General features: G+C 44.0%; 2 protein-coding genes and 1 pseudogene across 10 annotated transcripts in view; 1 reads left to right on the top strand and 2 right to left on the bottom strand.

Moving 5' to 3' along the window:
• Positions 1–2,317: 2,317 nt before the first annotated feature.
• On the bottom strand, positions 2,318–5,993 carry LOC100939180 (large ribosomal subunit protein P1-like; annotated as a pseudogene).
• Positions 5,994–6,659: 666 nt separating this feature from the next.
• Positions 6,660–7,284, bottom strand: LOC134761471 (uncharacterized). Its single transcript, XM_063724515.1, has one exon. The coding sequence runs from the start codon at positions 7,275–7,277 to the stop codon at positions 6,660–6,662; it is 618 nt and encodes a 205-aa protein (XP_063580585.1). The 5' UTR covers positions 7,278–7,284.
• Positions 7,285–8,305: 1,021 nt separating this feature from the next.
• The window catches only part of G3BP1 (G3BP stress granule assembly factor 1), a 33,406-nt gene continuing 23,746 nt past the window's right edge, over positions 8,306–17,965 (top strand). The window contains exon 1 of one of the 9 annotated variants that reach the window (XM_009241205.4): positions 8,306–8,473. Coding sequence is in view for 3 of the 9 variants with exons in the window: in XM_063723876.1 (XP_063579946.1) it covers positions 9,015–9,131 (117 nt within the window). In the remaining 6 variants the exon portion in view is untranslated. 9 annotated transcript variants of the gene reach the window in all.

Below are 17,965 nucleotides of genomic sequence, written 5' to 3' on the forward strand. Positions count from 1 at the left end.
CTAGGCCCTCTGTTGGCCTCCCTGGCACTGGGTTTTCCGCTGCTCACAAAATACCCCTTAACCATTCATCCCCTACCCAACCTGCCAGGAATTCCCTAAAGATGGAAGGGAAGGGGGTGAGGAGGAGAGGGAAAGAAGGTACTGGCACATTAGGTCCTGTATGGGCAAGGCTTAGCATCTTGGTAGTCCTGGGTGCAACTGTGCCCTGGGGCTAGGGATAGCTAGATTGCCATGAGGGAAGGCGGAGAGTGGACATGAGGGAAGGAAATCCTTCCCAAAGGCAACAGTGCACAGAGCGAACCACCCACGGCATGTTTTAGAGAATTAGGGGTACAGGTTGGGGGGATGGCTAAGCCTAGGGACAGCAATTTAAAGAGAAGACAGCTTTATAAAGATCTGTTAAAGATCACAAATAAAGACCTATTAGGAGAAGAAAATATGCCAGACTGTAGTTCCTGCATAAATATATACATACATTCCGTGTATTTACATTAAAATAAGCAGGAAATTAACCACAGCCAATGTTACTAGAAGTTATCCTGGGTAAGTGTAGGATTTGCAGGTGGAATCCCAATGTGCCTACTGTTTAATTTTCAAATAACACAAAGTAGCATACAGTGAAAAGTAGGTCTTCCTCTCCTTCTTAAACAAAAGGCATACTATACGCAGTTTTGCATCCTGCTTTTCTCACTTTATAAAATATCTTAGAGGTTATTCCTGGGCCAGATGCAGTGGGGCTCATACCTGTAATCCCATTGCTTTGAGAGGCCTAAGTGGGAGGATCACTTGAGCCCAGGAGTTTGAGACCAGACTAAGCAACATGGTGAAACCCTGGCTCTACAAAAAATACAAAAATTAGCCTGGTATGGTGGCATATGCCTGTGGTCCCAGCTACTCAGGAGACTGAGGTGGGAGCATCACTTGAGCTCAGGAGGTCAAGGCTGCATTGAGCCATAAGTACACCACTGCACTCCAGCCTGGGTGACAGAATATGACCCTGTATTTAAAAAAAAAAAAAAAAAGATTATTCCTTAATAGTACATATCCTTTTCTTTCTTTGTTTTTTTTTTTTTTTTTCCCCGAGATGGAGTCTTGCTCTGTCGCCCAGGCTGGAGTGCAGTGACGCAATCTTGGCTCACTGCAACATCCGCCTCCTGGGTTCAAGCAATTCTCCTGCCTCAGCCTCCCAAGTAGCTGGGATTATAGGCGCCCACCACCACGCCTGGCTAATTTTTGTATTTTTAGTATTTTTAGTAGAGACAGGGTTTCACCATGTTGGCCAGGCTGGTCTCGAACTCCTGACCTCATGATCCGCCCACTTTGGCCTCCCAAAGTGCTGGGATTACAGGCAATGAGCCATCACTAAGCCAGTGAGCCTGGGAAATGGGCATATAGAATCCCTGCTTTCTGGCTGACAGTGTTGTTGCAAGGATAGGAATGTACACACTGTAGGCATGTATAGATGGTGGGTTCTTCCTGGTATAATCTACCTCTAGACCCAGCCTCCTGGGGTGACCCTTTCTTTGACAGATGCTGGGGAGTTTAATTCTTTGCAAAGAAAGGTTTTGTAGCTGCTGCCTGCTCCCCACTATCCCCACCGCAGGAAACCAAGTGTCTGTTTTTTGTATCATAACACAGGTATATACTATTTGCCTCACTGCTTTATCCACCAACGGACCCTTTATCTGGGACCAAAGATTCTGAGCTGAAAGGGCCCTCAGAGCAGCCAAGGCATGCATGAGAAGGGAAGGGCTATGAAGTGGAAGCTGAGGGAGCGTGGACTGCAGGCTTGGGAGAGGCAGCATGGTGTCCTGCAGAGCCGCATGCTGGCAGAACTGGGTCTACAGACACATTTTATTCAGTTCCCAAAGTATTCAAAATATTTTTTGATTAGTAGACAACAGTTAAGAACTCTGAGTATGCTTGTACAACATTGTGAATATACTTAATGCCACTGAATTATACACTTAAAAATGGTTAGAAAGAGGAGTTTTATGTTCTGTATGTTTTACCACAACTAAAAATAGGGCATGGTGGCTCTATTAAGTTTATAATGCTTGATAATTATCAAGTTTATACGTAACCTGGACAAAGCATCTGCTCTGATCCTTCCTCCTGCTACCCCACTTCAGCTTTCAACACTGTACCATGAGGTGCCTTCTTGTTGGCATCAGGATTGTCTAAGATCTCACATCAGGCAACGGTGGCAGGCAAAATCCAGCCTGTGTCATGGCAGAATAGGTTAAAAGCCAACATTACAAAACTGAGACCATTTTTGCAGAGCACATTCCCAAACTATGGGCAAGACCAACAGCAGTAAAGTTCAGCTTTTTATTGAACACATCATAAAACAGGTTTAGTTAAAAAGACCAAATCCCATGTCATCATCATACTCCTCAGATTCTTCTTTCTTTGCTTCCATTTTCTTCTCCTTAGCTGAAGCAGCAGCAATGGAGGGGGCAGGACCTCCTGCTGGTGCAGCACCAGCTGCTAGAGCAGGTCCACCAGCCCCTACATTGCAGATGAGGCTTCCAATGTTGACGTTGGCCAGAGCCTTTGCAAACAAGCCAGGCCAAAAGGTTCAACATTTACACTGGCTGCTTTAATGAGGGTATTGATATTAACCTCCATGACGATCACCTCATCGTCGTGCAGAATGAGGGCCAAGTAGCTGCAGGCAAGCTTGGAGATGGTGGCCATGGCGTGGGCGAGTGTGGGGCTGGCGTTGCCAGAGGCGGCGCTAGTCGCTGGATGAAGTGATGGCCTCACCCCAACGTGGCCTTAGCTTCCTCGGAAGGACCAAGCACCTTGGTGGCAGCTGAGGAAAGGGCAAAGTATCATTTTTCACAATGTCATGACTGAACAATTATTTAACTTCTTTTTGCTTTGGTTTCCCTATCTGTTGAAATGAGCTGTTTGAAGATTAAATTAGTTTTTTTTTTTTTTAGACAGAGCCTCATTCACTCTGTCACCCAGGCTGAAGTGCAGTGGCACAATCTCAGCTCACTGCAACCTTCACTCCCTGGGTTCAAGCGATTCTCCTGCCTCAGCTTCCTGAGTAGCTGGGATTTACAGGCATGCATCACCACGCCCGGCTATTTTTTGTATTTTTAGTAGAGACGGGGTTTTACCATGTTGGCCAGGCTAGTGTTGAACTCCCGGCCTCAAGTGATCTGCCCAACTCGGCCTCCCAAAGAGCTGGGATTACAGGCCTGAGCCACTGGGCCTGGCCTTAGATGAGGTCTTACGTATATTTTATTCTTGTTTCTTTTTTTCCTCACTGGGCTTTGAATTTCAAGTGATATAAACCTGAGTCTGATTCTGAGCTCTGCCCCTTTCCAGCTATGGGCCAGTCATTTAGCCTCTCTGAGCCATAGTTTCTACATCTGTAAAAGAGTTAATACTTCATAGAGTTTTTGTAAGGATGACTTGAAAAACTGTAACTAGCACTGTGACTGTCACATAATAGGTGCTTGATATATATGCTATTTATTCCTCTTCTAAGCCACAGAAAGTGAGGACTTCTAGTATGTGGTACCAGAGTGTGCAGCAAAGAACCTTCTGCAAAGAGCTTTGGCTGCAGATGATCAAGATTTGCCATGGACTCCAGAACTCTCAAATCACTTGGAAATTTGTCTATGCAGCATTATCTGGTGTCATGCCTGAGATATTGAAGGAAAAGCTCCAGCCTTTCAGGGGTTTCTGAGAAGACTATGCCCCTTTTCTGTACTCATAACTGTATCTTCCTTCTCTGGGCAGTATCGAGAGTGGGTAAAAGAACATGGACTTGAAGTCAGAGAGTCCTAGCTTCTAGCCCTAGGTATGTGACCAACGGCAAGTTGTTTACCTCTCTGAGCTTGTTTTCGTACTTGAGAAATAGGAAATAGGGATGCTGTGAATATTAAATGAGATCGTTCTTGGAAAGAATATTAGCAAGGTACCTGGCGCACGGTCAGTGCTCCACAGAGTCTGAGGAGGTGATGTATTTGCCAAGAGACAATGCCAAAGAAGAGAGGAATGCAATTAGGCATGTCTTTCTAAGCCAGTAAAGGGCCTCTTTGGATCTTCGTATGATTTTATTTTATTTATTTATTTTTTGAGGCGGAGTCTTGCTCCATCGCCCAGGCTGGAGTGCAGTGGCACGATATTGGCTTACTGCAACCTCTGCCTCCCAGGTTCTAGCGATTCTCCTGCCTCAGCCTCCCGAGTAGCTGCGACTGATTACAGGCACCTGGCTAATTTTTGTATTTTTAGTAGAGGTGGGGTTTCACCATGTTGGGCAGGCTGGTCTCGAACTCCTGGCCTCAAGTGATCCATCCGCGTCAGCCCCCCAAAGTGCTGGGATTACAGGCATGAGCCACCACACCTGGCTTGGATCTTTGCATGATCTTTGCATGGTAAGGAGCAAAAGGCAAAGAGGTTAGCAGTTTTCGGGGAGGTGAATTAAGACGTGGATACCTCATTTTCAAAACCTCTTGGAAGGCTGGGTGAAGTGACTCACGCCTGTAATCCCAGCACTTTGGGAGGTTGAGGTTGGAGGACTGCTTGAGCCCAGGAGCTCAAGACCAGTCTGGGCAACACAGTGATACCTTATCGCTACAAAAATTAAAAAAATTAGGTGGGCTTGGTGATACATACCTGTGGTCCCGGCTACTTCGGAAGCTGAGGTAGGAGTATCACTTGAACCCAGGAGGTTGAGACTGAAGTAAGCTGTGATCTTGCTAGTGCACTTCAGCCTGGGTGACAGAGCGAGACCTTGTCTCAAAAACAAGAAAACCCCCCCAAAACACCCCTCTCATATACCCACCTACAAGGGCTAATGTATTACATCCCTTTTGTTTTAAAGATCAAAATTTCTATATTATAGTTCCTCATATCACTATTAAAATCTATATCTAACACTAATTAATATAATAATACAGGCATTTTTTTTTTTTTTTAAATCACACAGCCAGGCATGGTGGCTCACACCTATAATCCCAGCACTTTGGGAGCCTAAGGCAGGAGCACTACTTGAGGCCAGAAGTTTGACATCAACCTGGGCAACAAACTGAGACCCTGTCCCTACAAAAAAAATTAGCTATGTACAATGATGCATGCCTGTAGCTACTGGGGAGGCTGAAGCGAGAGAATTGCTTGAGCCCAGCAGTTCGGGGTCACAGTGAGCTATGATTGTGCCACTGAACTCCTGCTGGGTGACAGTGAGACCCTGTCTCAAAAAACAAAAACAAAAAATCACACAGTACTATAGGGTACACAGTGAAAACTAAGACTCTCTGCTGTCCTAGACAAAGTTCATCTCCCTTAGCAACCATTAATATTCATTAACATTTTCTTGTGACTCCTTCCAGACATAACCTGTGCATGCATAACAGCAAAAACATATGGGAACAAATGTGTAGTGCAGATAACTAAAGCAATACTTACGTCTTAACGGACATAATCACCCCATGCTATCCCTCTTCCTTTATTATACAAATCCAGGAATACTTTTCCCATTATTCTGCACTTTGCTTCCTTCATTTACTGATATCTCTTGGCGACTGCTCTATAACTATACAAGTAGATCTACCCGATTTTCTGTATGGCTGCATGACAGTCTACTGTAAGTATACTGTTTTGTAGTGCTCTATCTAACCAGTATCAGATATTTCGGTTGTTTTCTGCCTCTTTCTACTACAAACAATTCTGCAATGACTATTAGTAACTCTTTGTTTGCAGAGTTTTTTTTTTTTTTTTTTAAAGACGAAAATTCTTTTTCTTTTCTTTCTTTTTTTTTTTGAGACAGTCTTACCTTGGTGTCCAAGCTGTAGTGCAGATCTCCACTAGCCGCAACCTCTGCCTTCTGAGCTCAAGTGATTTTCCCACCTCAGCCTCCCAAAGTGCTGGGATTACAGGCGTGTGCCACCACGTCTGGCTAGTTTTTGAATTTTTTTTGTAGAGACGGGGTTTCGCATGTTGCTCCGGCTGCTCGTGCGAACTCCTGACCTCAGGTGATCCACCCACCTCGGCCTCCCAAAATGCTGGGATTACATGCGTGAGCTACCGCGCCCGGCATGCTGCATAATATTCTATATTACGTGTATATCACTGTTAAACAGCTTATCAATTCATGAACATTAAGTGTTCGGGTTTTAAATCTTCTAGCAATGCTGACAAAGCTGCGGTGAAAATCTTGGCACATGCCTTTGTAAACAAACGTGGCTATCAACCAAGAAGTGACATTATTGTTTTGGGGGATATACACAATTTTATTAGATCTTTAAATTGCTGCTGGGCGCAGTGGCTCACGCCTGTTAATCTCAACACTTTGCGAGGTCCAGGCAGGCGGATCACCTGAGGTCAGGAGTTCGAGACCAGCCTGGCCAACATGGTGAAACCCTGTCTCTACTAAAAATACAAAAAAATTAGCCGGGCCTGGTGGCGCGCGCCTGTAATCCCAGCTACTAGGTGAGGCTGAGGCAGGAGAATCGCTTGAACTCAGGAGGCGGAAGTTGCAGTGAGCCGAGATCACGTCATTGCACTCCAGCCAGGGCGACAGAGCGAGGCTCCCTCTCAAAAAAAAATATTGCTTGGCAAAAAGATCTGTATCACTTAAAACTTCCTCCAAAAGTGAAGGGTAGCCATGTCCCTCATCGCGGGTCACCTGGGTTAAATTACTAATCTGTAAATGTTAAATTTTGCCAATCTTCTCTTATTAGTGTTTCAATTCGGAGAATCATGTTGTGAAATGCCAATCTCTTAGTCCACCTTTCAAAAAACTTTGCAGGGGTTCTCCAAGGCCCTCCGAATAAAGTCCAGATTCCTTTGCAGAGCTCACAAGATCGTGGAGATTCCCTGCTCCAGGAAACTTCCAGGGGCTTCTCTCCTGAGACCTGTTCCCTGGTTTTGGGAGCGCTCGGGCGACCGCGAGCCAGGGCAGCGTCTCGCTCATCTCGGACCCAGGCCTGGGGCTCCACTGACGCCGACGGAGCCGGGCTGCTGCGGGAGTGGAGCCCTGGGGGACCAGAAGGGGCTTTCACTTCGCTCCTGGGCCTCCTGAGTTCCAGGCTCGGGCTAGCCCCGCGCAGGGAGGCGAGCGGGCCCGGCTCCCCAGAGGCTGAGGCCGGCGCCCGTGCTCCTTCATCTCGGCCTCTCTCCCCCGACACAGGCGCTCCACGTGCTTCATTTCCAAAATTTTCAGCAAAACTCCGCGGGACACCCTGGTCACATGCCTGGAACGAGAACAAACCGGGGCGTGTCTGTGCCGGACGGCTGGGAACCAAAGCTATTTCCATAGAAATAGGGCCGGCCAGCCTTGAGTTGTAGCCCCGCCAGTGCCTGAAACGCCAGGAGGAGGAGACGAGTTGCCTTTTAAAGGCGTAGCGACGAGAATAAGCCCCCACCCACGGCAATTCCAGGCTGAACAATAGTGGCGCAGCTCGGGACGTGGTGCGAGGGCCCACACTCCACTGGAGCACGCGCGGACCACCATGCCTCAGCCGCCACAAAGGGAGCCTCGCCACACGCCCGCGGCCGCCTCGCAGCGCCCCCCAGAAGCGCCTGGCGGAAGGGCGCGCTCTCAGGCCTTCCACCGGCGACCTTCCGGCGGGAGCCCGCGGGCGGCGCAGGAACGACTCTCCTTCACCTGCCCCGCAGCAGTGCTGAGTAATGGTGAGAGCAGCAAGGCCCCTGGCCGCCGCCCGTAAGAAAAAAGTTGTAATAAAAAGAAAACAACCCGGGAAACTTTATTACTTGGTTCGCCAGGTACAAACCTGTGCGGAAAAGGCGGGGTACAGGCCTCGGAGGCCGGACCCAATAAGTCAGGGAAAGAAAGAGGGCAGAAGCCGCTGCCTGCACAGCCTCACAACCACCCAGAGAGCACGGCGGCCCTGGGGCTCGGTCTCTTCCGAGCAGAGCAACCTCCGTGTCTATCAGCTCCTTCCGGCGTTGCGATTGGCCACAGGCTGTCTTGGTCTCTCGGGCGCCCGCCTCCTAGTTGCTAGGGGTTTACTTCCCCAAAGTACACGGGCCCCACCTTGTGGCGCAACCGCTCCTGCATGGAAAACGGATCTCCGCCCAGGGCAAGGCGTGTTAACGAATAAGAGCAGCCCCGCATATTTATTGGCTACTTTGAGTATCAGTCAAAGAACTGCTTGCTCGCCTTTCTATTGTACTTTTCGGTTATTGGTCTCTCTTAGTGCCGATCTGTTACTAGGGAAACGAGATCCTCACAGTCTCATAGGTATGAGTCAAAGCCAATCAAGAGCCACGCCTTCATCCGCGAGTCAGTGCCCAATTGCTGTTCGAAGATCCCGGAGGACGCGGTCGGGATTGGTCATCCCGTCGGCAGACCTGGCCGCAACAAGTTAGGGTGAGTGGCAGTTATATAGACCGGCGGCGGAGCACGCGTGTGTGCGGACGCAGTTGCGTGAGGGGTTTCTGCTATCCTCGGTGCTGTGGAGTAGAGCTAGTTCCTCTCCAGCTCAGCCGCGTAGGTACCCCGGGGTGTGGGCGGGGCAGGGAGGCCAGAGGACTAAGCCGAGCCGCAGCAGTTGTGAGAGGGAGAAGTCTGAGTGGCGCTCCCGGCGGCCGAGCCAGTCGCGTCCCCCACCCCCACCCTCACCCCCACCGCCACCCCCACCCCCACCCCCACCCCCACCCCAACGGCCGCAGGCGCGCGCGGCGGACGGACGGGCGCGCGGCGGCTCCCCGCTCCCCCTCCCCTCCCGGCTGGGGCGCGTGTCCGTGTCCGCCGCGTGCGCGTGCTGCGTCCAACGGCCTCGCGGGGCGGGAGTAAGCAGCGGCCGCCGCCTGGGCCCCAGGGCGGTCTCGGGGGCTAGGGGCCCCGCGCCCAGGGTTTCCCGCCCGCCACCCTCTCCGCCACGCGCCCGCGGCGTCTTTTCCTCCCTTGGCCAAGGGATCCAGTCGGTTCGGACCAGAAGGAGGCATTCGTTTAGGGGTGGGGGCAGCACTAAAGTCCGCGCGTCGCAGAAGTGTCTTCGGTTTTGCAGAGAGCAAAGAGGGAGCAGCGAATGCACGAAGTGGTAGTAACAACCAATGTTCTTTCCACGCCCTCACTGTGTGCCCGGCACTGTGCAGAGCCACTTTTCTGCCTTTCATTTGATTATTGCAGTGAGCTGGCGAGGTGGGTACGGCTATCCTCCTTCCTTAGCGGACCAAGACACGGGTGTGGAGAGCGGGGTCACAGGCACGCACGGGAAGGGCGGTGATTTGCTGACGCCGGGCCCTCTGACTTCGAGCCCCCAGCTTCCCAAGCCTGTTTTAGTCTTTGCCCCCGGAGCACTTGTCCCTCGGGGCAGCATCAGCCTCAAAAGGCCACCGGCCGAGAAGGCTGCAGCGGCATTTGTACTTGGGCTAGTTCTGGGCTTCCAGGGAGACAAGGGTTGGAAGTGGGAATGTGACAAAGGAAAAGGGTTTGGGCTTCCTTTCTACGTGTATTTGTACAGGCCCTGGGTAGATGTGCCGCCACCGTAGCTTCTGGAAAAAAGTAGGGAAAACGATGAGTAAGTGCAAATGAACATGGACTGTGTTCCTCATCGGGTTTGAAACTCAGATTGCTGATGGGAAATTCCCGCCAGCGGGAAGTTAGGCTCCGGTTTTAGACGTTGAATTTTTTTTTCTCTACTTTTTTTTTTTAATTGGAGGAGACTTTTGGAGAAAGACCTTGAGAAGATTCGCTTTATAGTTGAAGGAAATGAGGTGCAAAGCGACGAATTTAAGATCTCACTAGCATCTGTGAGTTAAAATACGGAATTGGAGTAGAAAGGATGGCGCCCAGTTACAGTATACATTTGACCTCTGTGGAGCGTGTCACGCTGGATGAATTACTGGTGTTGGAGATGTGTTGGAAAAAACAACTGTGACAGTCGAGATCTGTGGATGGAAGTTTGTGTACACTCCGTTTATTTAGCATTTACTCTGCCGGGTTCCTGTGTATATGCAGAAACAAGATGCTTTTCTTCAGGGACTAGAGCTTATATTTTTCTAGTGGAGTTACCATCTTTTAGATTATTTAAAAGCCAACATACTCCTTGGCTTAGTGAAATAAATCTTCTATGTTATAGAAACACTTCTATAAACATAAACATTTCTGTAAACGTGTTCTAGAAACCCTTTGTATAAACATGTTTCTATAACAGCATTATAATATAACAATGTTCCAAGTAACATTTACTTGAAACTTTCCTGGTGGGGCAATTCCGGTTACCTGCCCTTACAGACTGGTTAACTATGGAATTAGCATTTTAACTTAGACTTAAAGATGAGCAATTTAAGTTGTCAAATGGAAAAACACTAGAATGACCTACATTTAAACTGTTTAAGCTTGAGTCCAGCTAATTTTATTACTGCTTGAGGCAAAATAGGATGAAATTACCTTACGCATTATTGAGGGAAAATTTTGTTAGTTTCTACTTAAAATACTAAAAAAATACAGTTCTTGGCCTCAGGCAAATGGTTATCATTTGGGCAGGAATATGAAAATTACGTGATTATTTCACAAACTGGTGCTTTAACTGATTACTTGTGCATTCCTTTATCAGGAACAAGTGAATTGAAGCGAATTGTGGTAATGTAAGGCTTGGCAAGGCTGCCCTACATCCCTACCAAGTCATAGGTCAGTTTTGTTGGAGCTGCTTACCGGTAGAAAAGTCCAAGCTTTTGTACCTCTTACAGGTAGAAAAGTAGACAATTCTTTGTTTAACTCAGTTTGCTGTTCCTGAGCTGACAGTCCACCAGGGGAACATTAGGAGATTTTGGTAATGTTTGTTTGTGACCTACTTAGAGCAGTTTATCTTTTGTAACTTATGGTTTTTCTTTTTTTCCCACTCCTTCTAGTATTTTGCATAGAAAGTGAACGGCAGAAGGCAGTTTTAAGTTTTTGTAAAAGTTTGTGAATTTTTTATCGTCCTTAGGACTGATGGGGCTAGTGTTAAAAGATAAAATTCAACATAAAGCTTACATTTGTGACTAAAGCCAATTTTATATTTTTTTCTTTATTTTTGTCAGTCTTTTAACATTTTGCAAATTGATTTTTTTTTTAACTTTCAGAATTTAAATAGGCATTGTATGTTTGTTTAATTATATTGTGCTTTGGCTTCCTTGGACGAAACTATTACTGACTTTACAAAGAAGAATGGATAATTGTGGAAGTAGGTAGGTCAAAAAAAGAAAAAAAAAAAAAAAGGAAAGCCTCGCCCGCCCCCCAGTAATTTGTCAAAACCAAGTGGGAAAAATCTCTGGTAGTGCAGTACTGCCCTTCCAGTACTCCAGTACAAGCCCTGGAGTTAAATTTAGATTCAGCAACTGTTATCTTACATGTAGTTGGTGATCACAATGTGGTGGCACACTAGGTTTATAATTTTATATCTCAGAAATCAGCCATTTACTTTTTTTTTTTAAAAGTATTCTTGGACATCCTGTCTGTTTTTAGTTGGGAAGGCCAAGTTGCAAGCCAGGTGATAGGGTTAAGAGTAGGAATAATTCACACACACGAATAGTGTCTTAATATTCTGTCTTACAAGGTGGAAAGCAATTTCAAAAAAATTGCCCTCACAACCTGTAGCTTAGGTCTTTAGGCGACTTTGTGATAGAGTCCCTCTTCTGTCAGGTGGCCAGTCTGTCATGTAATAAGTTTTTGGTATTTGTTTTGTATTTTAGGTACTTAATCAAAAGTAAAGATTAAAGATGATTGACAGAAATTTGGCTTCCTGGATGGTATACACATCTACTTTGTAGGGATGTAATCTTTGGTGGCTATTAACTTCACTGGCTGTATAAAGCGTCATTATGTATTTGTGTAACCCTTTGCATATTTAGAAAGTGCTTTCACACATCTTTGGTATTACCATACTTTTACTAAAAAGTGAATTGGAGCTCTGAAACCGAATTGTCAAAACTATTTTGAAAAGCATGTGGTACCTAATAGGGTACTATAGCCAGCTTATTTCCTTAATTAAAAAATCTTAGAGGGATCTTGAATCTGGAATGTATGAATGTGACACCTGCCTGCCCTTGCAGGCTTCTCCCATATGCTGTTTATGCAAAGCCATAGGCTGTGCCTTAAGTACACCCTTGTTTCTGCACTGAGGTTGCCTAGATTTCCCTGGAGTGTATCCACCTGTCTTGATCTGTTTAAGAATTTTGGGGATGAGCATTAGTATTAACTGTAACATATCTTTTCACGTGATGAGAAAGAACGAAGATTTTTCTTTAATTATGAACCTGAGTAGGTTTTAACTTTGGAGTGGGGAAGGGATACACTAAGATAAAGGATAGTTGTTAAGTTTTCTGATTCCTGAAGTTTTTTTTCTTTCAGGAAAACGGTATTTTTCAGATAAAATAAGATTTGTGGAAGAGTTGGAATAGAGAGGTCTTGTATACCCATTATCCAATGTTAACATCTTATGTAATCAAAGTACATTTAACAGAACTGAGAAATTAACATCGATAAAATACTGTTAATGAAAGACTTTATTTGGATTTCCTTAGTTTTTCTACTAATGTGCTTTTTCTGTTCTAAGATCCAGTCCAAGATGCCACATTATATGCAGTCTCCTGATCTGTGTCAGTTTCTGTCTTTCCTTTTGTCTTTCGTGACCATGACACTTGATCTCATTTGGATTTGATGTTAATGATTAGACTGAAGTTACGGATTTTTGGGGGAAGAATACCACAGAAATTACCCTTATCACATCATATTGGGGGTCCGTAATATATAACTGGTTGAATTTCACCTGATGATTTGGTTAAGGTGGTATCTGTCAGGTTAGTATTTTTTCCCCTTTACATACTATTCCTTAGATGCTAGTCACCAAGTCCAGCTCACACTCAAGGAGAGAGGGGAATTAGACTACTTTCTAGAGGGAGGAGAATGTGAATTTGTGGATGTATATTAAAGCTACTGTTATATTTTGGGGGAGATGCTTCGAAGCCATGCAAATAAAGTTCCCCTACTTAATTTTAGCATTTTAATGGATCTTGTCTGCAGCTATTATTACTTTGGGGTTCTAATGGTGATTTTTTTTTAATTTCCCTCATTCCTTCTACAGTGTAAATTTTCTGTGAGGAAGATTTGTGTATTCTTCTTTTTTTTTCTTTTTTTCACTTATATCACTGTAGACCATGGATATTAATTTTATTCTTTGGGTTGTAATCCACAATTATCCTTGCTGATGTTTACTTATTTTTGATTATTATTTATTTTATATTTTTATAAAATATCGTCCAGGCTGTCTCACACTCCTGGACTCAAGCCATCCTCTGGTCTTGGCCTCTCAAAGTGCTGGGATTACAGGTGTGAGCCACTGTGCTGGCCACAGATTATTTTGTTGTTCATGTTGTTCCAGCTTTTTTTTTTTTTTGGCTCCTTTGTCCTTTTGTCCCTGTCTTTTCTGTTTTTTAAAAGCATGTTTTTTCTTTCATTAATTACCAGGTATTTCAGGCTCATCTTGTATTTTGCCTGTCTCAGGTCCAGAATCAACCATTTCTCCAAGGAGCTGTCAGGAAGAATTTTGAAGGGAGGTGACAGGTGGTAAATGCGAAGAGTTTGGAAAAATAGATTGACAGTAGGCCCAGTGATGTCGATACTTCTCTTGCTCTAAGCACAGACATTGGCTTCTGTATTCAAGTTACTCCAGTTCTGGGAAAAGATTTTGTTTCTAAATTGCTACGATTTAGAGAACCAGATATCAAATGTTTGAATACATAGCATAATCCTGAAACAAAATTTACAAAAATTTAATAGATGCTCAAGTTAGTACACACAAACACTTGCTGTTTTTCCTTGGTGTTTTTGACAACTTTATTAAAGTAAAAAGACCACTTAAATACTATTGTACTCAGAATTAACATTTGACATTTTGCATTGCCCTTTAAGACTCCTTTTTTTCTATACGGGTTTCCATTCCCTTCCTTCCAGGGATCTTTTTCACATCTTTCCAGGCTGTTTTATTGATGGGGAATTTTTAAAAATAGCTTTATTGAGGTATAATTGACAATAAACTGTATATTTTTAAAGTGTACTGTCTGATAATTTCAGACACCTTTTGTAATCCCAGCTTCTCAAAAGACTGAGGCAGCAGAGAGGATTTCTTGAGCCCAGATGTTTGAGGCTGCAGTGATCTATGGTCATGCTACTGCACTCCAGCCTGGGCGACACAGGAGACTCTTAAAAAAAGGTATACCCACGAAACCATCACCACAATCAAGATTGTGAACCTATCCATTACCCCCAAAAGTTTTCTCATGTCCCTTTTCCCTCTTTCTTTCTTGTTCCTCCCACTCTTCTCCCTGCAGGAAATCCTTGATCTTTTTATCACTGTAGATTACTGTGCATTTTTTAGAATTTTTTTGTAAATACATCATGTTCTTTTTTTAATTGCTCAGTGCTAGTCTGTTGTGTAGGCATATCACAATTTATTGGTTTACCTGTTGGTGGGCAGTGAAACACACAAAAGCTGTGTGTTTCCAGCTTTTTGACTGTTACAAATAAAGCTTCTGAACTTTGTGTACGAGTCCTTGTATGGGTATATGCCTTTATTTCTCTTGGGTAAATGCTTAATAGGGGAATGTTTAGATCATGTAGTAGATGTATGCCTAACTTTTAAAGAAACTCCCTGTTTTCCAAAGTGGTTGTACCATTTTACATTGCCACCAGCGATGTTTGGAGGGTTCTAGTTCTGCCAGTATGTTGGCTAACAGTGTGTATGGTCAGTCTTTTTAATTTTAGTCATTGTGACAGGTGTTTATTGGTACCTCACAGGTTTTAATTTGCATTTCTGTAATTGCTAGTGATCAGCATTTTTCATTTGGCATTGATATAATTTCTTTGGTGAAATATCTTTAAGTCTTTTGCTCATATTTTATGGGATTGGTTACTTAATTATTAATTTTTTTGTTTTGAGACAGAGTTTCGCTCTTGTTGCCCGGGCTGGAGTGCAATGGCGCCATCTGTGCTCACTGCAGCCTCTGCCTTCTGGGTTTAAGTGATTGTCCTGTCTCAGCCTCCTGAGTAGCTGGGATTACAGGCATCCACCACCACACCTGGCTAATTTTTGTATTTTCAGTAGAGCCGGGGTTTCACCATGTTGGCCAGGCTAGTCTCGAACTACTGACTTCAGGTGATCTGCCCTCCTCGGCCTCCGAAAGTGCTGAGATTACAGGCATGAGAGTACTTTATATATTCTGGATAGAGGTATTTTAAAAATTAGAGATATGGTTTGGGCGCGGTGGCTCACACTTGTAATCCCAGCACTTTGGGAGGCCGAGGCAGGTGGATCACTTGAGGCCAGGGGTTTGAGACCAGCCTGGGCAACATGGTGAAACCTCATCTCTACTAAAAATACAAAAATTAGTCGGGCGTGGTGGTACGTGCTTATAATCCCAGCCACTTGAGAAACTGAGGCATGAGAATTGCTTGAATCTGGGAGGTGGAGGTTGTGGTGAGCGCCACTGCACTCCAGCCTGGGCGACAGTGGAAGATTCCCTCTAAAAAAAAAAAAAAAATCAATCAATCAATCAGATAAATGCTTTGCAAATATTTACTCCTAATCTGTGGCTTGCCTACTTGCCTTTTCATTCTTTTGATGGTGTCTTTGCAGAGCAGATGGTTTTAATTTTGAGGCAGTCTATGTGATCAATTTGCTTTCTTCTTCATTTGCTTTTGGTGTGTCTAAAATCTTTGCTTAGTGTCATGCAAGTTTTCCTTAGAAGTTTAGTTTTGGGTTTTACACTTTGATTACACTGAATCATTTTGAGTTAAATTTTGTATGTGGTGTGAGACGTGAATTGAGGTTCTGGTTTTTGTTTTTGTTTTTTCCATATGATATCTAATTGTTTCAGTACCAGTTGTTGAAAAGAGTACTTTTTCCACTGAATTGTCTTTGCACTTTTCTTGGAAATATAGTTGTCCGTGTGGATATGTTAGTGAACTCCATTCTGTTTCGTGGATCCATTTGTCTCTTTATGTCCAGCCTGTGTATCTGTGTACGATATCTGGTATTTGTCTATACTAAAAACACCTTTAAATGTATGTAACATTATCACACAGTACATATTTGGCAACTGATTTTTCTTTTTAATAATGTTTTTGAGTTATGTGCTTGCTTTCTGGCAGGCATAAATAGGGTGACATATGTCTTGGTTTGCCAGGGACAGTCCTGATTCACTTCAGTTAACCTGACACAATTAATAGTAGTTGTTTTCGATCTTAAAAGTGCTCTCATATGGTTGTCTTAGGTATAGAGGTTTCCCTAATGCGAATAAACCACAACTTAATATCCATTCCTTATTTGATGGACATGTAGATTGTTACCAATGTACTTTAGAAATAAGGTGGCAGTTATTTGTTTTTGTCTTGTATGAGTTTGTTTTGTCTTGGGTGAGTTTCTTTTGTATATGTACCTAGAAGAGAACTGATAGATTTTCATCAGAGTGTTTTTGATTTTATTAGATAACTGCAAAATTGTTCTTCACTGTGGTTGTACCAGTTGAGACTTCATCTTCAGCAGTCCTGTAGGCTCTTTTTTTACTTGGTTGCCAGTGTTTGGTGTTGACTGAGATTTTAATACTTTGGCGCATCTCTTGTAAGGTATCTCCTGTGAGAAGTGAGAGATTTTATTAATTGCATTTTCCTGGTTACTTACTCTGTTTTGTTTGCTGTCCGTTTAGTACTTTCCTGAGAATTGGCTGCTCCATTTCATTTGCCTGTTTTTCTCTTGGGTTACTCTTTTAGTGGTTTGTATGTGGTTTTATATACATTCTACTAATCTTTTATTATATGATATTTTCTTATTATAAAACTGGCACTGAAAATGGACTATGAAGGCATTTGGCTACTTTTTATTTTGTTGGAGTGAGCTTTGCCATTAAAAATGCAGGTGGAGTATGGTCTGCCTTCATGTTTCCCTGTCCATCTGTTAAAAATTGGAAGATAATGCTCATAGTTTTTTCCCCCTCCGCCGCCAGCGGATGGAGTCTTGCTCATTCGCCTAGGCTGGAGTGCAGTGGTGCGATCTTGACTCATTGCAAGAGCTCTGTCTCCCAGGTTCACTCTGTTCCCCTGCCTCAGCCTCCTGAGTTGCTGGGACTACAGGCGCCCGCCACCATGCCCAACCAGTTTTTTTGTATTTTTAGTAGAGACGGGGTTTCACCGTGTTAGCCAGGATGGTCTCTATCTCCTGGCCTCACGATCGCCGGCCTTGGCCTCCTAAAGTGCTGGGATTACAGGTGTGAGCCACCGCGCCTGGCTGATAATGCTCATAGTTCTTTAGGTCCTTAACATTTTTCTGTTAACTTCAGCACAATTATTGATGGGGAGTTTCTTTGAAGTTGCTTTGCAATCTGTAAACTTGGGGTCAAGTGGAAAATTTGAAAGTTAATGTAGTACAGTTGAACCATGAACAAACATGGGTATGAACTGCTCAGGTCCACTTGAGCAGATTTTTTTCGATGAATATATTGGAAAATTTTTTTTTGGAGATTTGTAACAATTTGAAAAGCTCAAACTGAATAGCTTAGAAATAATAAAAAAAATTAAGAAAAAGGTATGTCATGAATGCATAAAATATATGTGGATACTGTTATTTACTACCGTAAAATATACACAAGTCTATTACAGATCTATTACAGAGTTAAAATTTATCAAAATGAACCCACACAAACACTTGGAGACCATTCAGGGCACCATTTGTAGTCAAGAGAAATGTAAACAAATGTAAAGATACAGTATTAAGTTATAACTGCATAAAATTTACTTGAGTGTATACTGTACTATAATTTTTTTCCTAGCCACCTCCTGTAAATATTGCAGTGTGCTTGTGTTGCAAGTATCTGCTTACAACACTGTGTGATGCTAATCATCTTTATGTGAGCAGTTCTTCTCTCCAGTAAATTTGGATGCAGTAAAAAGTGATTTCTCTTCATTGAGTGTTTTTCATCATGTTTAGTATAATACTGAAGGCCT

Source organism: Pongo abelii, chromosome 4 (genome assembly GCF_028885655.2).
Source record: "Pongo abelii isolate AG06213 chromosome 4, NHGRI_mPonAbe1-v2.0_pri, whole genome shotgun sequence".
Taxonomy (NCBI): domain Eukaryota; kingdom Metazoa; phylum Chordata; class Mammalia; order Primates; family Hominidae; genus Pongo; species Pongo abelii.